Source organism: Simochromis diagramma, unplaced genomic scaffold, assembly GCF_900408965.1.
Source record: "Simochromis diagramma unplaced genomic scaffold, fSimDia1.1 OVJJ01000240.1, whole genome shotgun sequence".
Lineage (NCBI taxonomy): Eukaryota > Metazoa > Chordata > Actinopteri > Cichliformes > Cichlidae > Simochromis > Simochromis diagramma.
The window spans coordinates 1775-4837 of NW_024386957.1; the positions used below are offsets into that span (position 1 = coordinate 1775).

Sequence of the window (3063 nt, forward strand, 5' to 3'; positions counted from 1 at the left end):
ATTGATCATAGCAAGTTAGCAAACACATGCTAATACAGTCGCTAGCACACAGCTTTACAAATGAGTAATGACCACAGAGATGAAATAGTAACTCAGTATATGCACATTACACATGCATCACAAATCAGATAGTTAAGGTTATAGTATGTAATGAAAACTTACAGGCATGCGTGGGCAAAGGTTTCACCTCCACTGAGCACTTGTAGCAAACTAGCTGGGCATAACAACTTCCCAAGTACCAACTGTGGCCACAAGAGGGTGCCAAATCATACATACAAAAGCATATTACCACATTAAAGTTATACCAACACACTCCCCGCCTGGTATAAATTATTTTATACCACTACTTCTTTTACTTTACTGTTTAGTTTCCTGTATACTTCAGTCTTTCTTTATAGTTTCCTTGGGGAACAGAAGGATGAGCTGAGAAACTGGACGAAGGTAAATCCTTGGAGCACCTTGTTTCACAACCCTAACCTCCACCTTTCTGATTTTATTATCTTGACTAGGGATGTTCTTAGCAATGAGACCAATAGGCCATTCATTTCGCTTGGTTTGGTCATCCTTCAGTAAGACAATGTCTCCGACTTGCATGTCCCTTTTGTCATTGATCCACTTCTTTCTGGACTGCAGTGTTGTCAAAGATTCTTGTCGCCATCGTTTCCAAAAGATGTCGGCTAGACATTGGACATGTCGCCACTGTTTCCTGTATAGGTCTTTCAAGTCAAACACCCCTTCGGGAGCAGACACAATGTTTGCCTTCTGAGTAAGAAGCATTGCTGGTGTCAAGACTGTCGGTGACTCTGGATCTGTACTCACCGGAACCAATGGACGAGCATTCATAATTGCCATCACTTCTGCCATCAAGGTGACAAGGACTTCACGAGAAAGACGGGTAGGCCCAGACTGCAGCAGCATGGCATCTAAGATCCGACGAGCAACACCAATCATTCTTTCCCATGAGCCTCCCATATGGGATGAGTGTGGTGCATTAAAGGTCCACGAGCAGCCTTCATTACTAAGGTAATTTCGGACCTCTGAGTCATCTGTAAAGATCCTTAACTCTCTACAGGCACCGATGAAGTTGGTTCCACGGTCAGACCTGAGAACCTTGGAAGGTCCTCGTATGGCAAAAAACCTTCTTAAGGCGTTAATAAAACTTGAGGTGGACATGGATTCAATCACCTCTATATGCACTGCTCGTGTTCCTAGCCACGTAAACAACACTGCCCATCGCTTGTTTATCTGCTGTGCCTCCTCTTGTTCGTCGTGACACTACACTCCATGGTCCAAAGACATCTAGACCAACTCTGGTGAACGGGGGTTCTATGGAAAGCCTATCCTCAGGCAAGTCAGACATCTTTGCTCTTGAGGGCTTTCCTCTGAGTTTGCGGCATATGATACATCCATAATCAAGCTAGAAACCAACTTTCTTGCGCCAATTAATCCACAAACCGGCTGAGCGAAGTGCCCCCTCAGTTAAGTGGCGACCTTGGTGGGCAACTTCCTGGTGATGATGTCTCCTACAAAGTGTCACATGGTGTCCTCTTTGGGAGTATGACTGGGTGTTTTTCATCATATGGAAGGTCAGCTGAAGAGAGCCGTCCACCTACTCTAAGCACTCCATCCTGATCGATAAAGGGGTTCAACCTCCACAGAGGACTTGCTTCGGAAATTTGTTTCCCTCTCTCCAATTGTCTCACTTCTTCCGTGAATACTAACTGTTGAACACTCCAGATCACTCTAGAATTTGCCTGTGTTTGTGGATTTTGAGGGACTTGTTTTTGAAAGCCTGGACCTGTAGCTTGCCACGCTGATGAGCTTCGCCATTCCATTTATCAGAGTTTTCCATGAGGAGAACCGTTCAAATCTCTGTGGACTGAGAGGTCTATCAGTAGCCTTAGTTGTCAGGGTGCTGACTTCTGGGCAAATCTCTGCATCGTGCTGTGGTTCAACAAGGTCAAACTTACTTAATTCACGATGGGGATACCTGTTGTTGGGGCCTGCTTTAGGAACTGAGGACCAGTGAACCAGCTTGTTTTGTGCAGGAGACTTGCTGCAATCGGCCTTGTTGCGATGTCAGCTAGGTTGTTCTCTGTTTGCAACATAATTCCAACTGCGTGCATGTAGTGGACTTCCTAATTCTGGGAGACTCTGTTGGACACATAGATGTAAAACCTTCGCGAAGCATTATAGATGTAGCCTAGCACAATCTTGCTGTCTGTGTAATACCTTACGGCATGCAACTCAAGGTCCATCTCCTGACAAATAAGCTCTGCCACCTCTACAGCAAGAACTGCAGCACACAGCTCCAATCGGGGGATGGTATGTGCAGGCTTGGGTGCTAGCTTGGATTTACCCATGACAAACCCAATGAAGCACTGTCCTTGTTTATCAATAGCTCATATGTAGGCAACTGCTGCAATAGCCATTGACGAGGCATCTGAGAAGACACAAAGCTCTTGGTGCTGCATGGAGGACAGAGAAGACGGAATATAAGGCCTGGGTATGTGCAGAAGCTCTACCTCTGACAGGGAGTCTTTCCATGCATTCCATTGTCTTTCTTTGGCAGGTGGAAGAGGATCATCCCATTCACATGGTTCTGTGGTAAGTTCTCTGATGAGGGCTTTGCCTTGGACAGTGATGGGAGCAATAAAACCTAACAGGTCATACAAGCTGTTGACTGTAGAGTGTATGCCTCGCTTAGTGAAGGGTCTTTCTTCCTTGGAAACTTGGAAGGTGAAAGAATCTGATTCAAGACTCCAGCTCAGTCCAAGGCTACGCTGAACAGGAAGAGGATCTGTCCCTAGGTCTAGGTTTTTCAGGTCCTTGGCCAGATCATCAGCTGGAAATGCATCCATTACCTTGCTACTGTTTGAGGCAATTTTGTGTAGCCGTAAATTGGACTCAGCTAACATCTTCTGTGTTCCTTGAAGAAGACTGATGGCTTCTGTTTCTGTAGGGAGTGAAGTCAGACCATCGTCGACATAAAAGTTTGTGGTAACAAACTCCCTTGCATCTTTGCCGTGCTTTGCCTCTCCTGCTTGAGCTGCTTTTCTCAGC

General features: G+C 45.7%; 1 protein-coding gene across 1 annotated transcript; it reads right to left on the reverse strand.

The window, feature by feature from the left end:
* Window positions 1-304: 304 nt before the first annotated feature.
* LOC120737794 lies at window positions 305-1173 on the reverse strand. The gene has a single exon (XM_040038648.1). It carries the CDS (start codon window positions 1171-1173, stop codon window positions 382-384), a length of 792 nt encoding a protein of 263 aa, XP_039894582.1. The 3' UTR covers window positions 305-381.
* Window positions 1174-3063: the final 1890 nt, after the last annotated feature.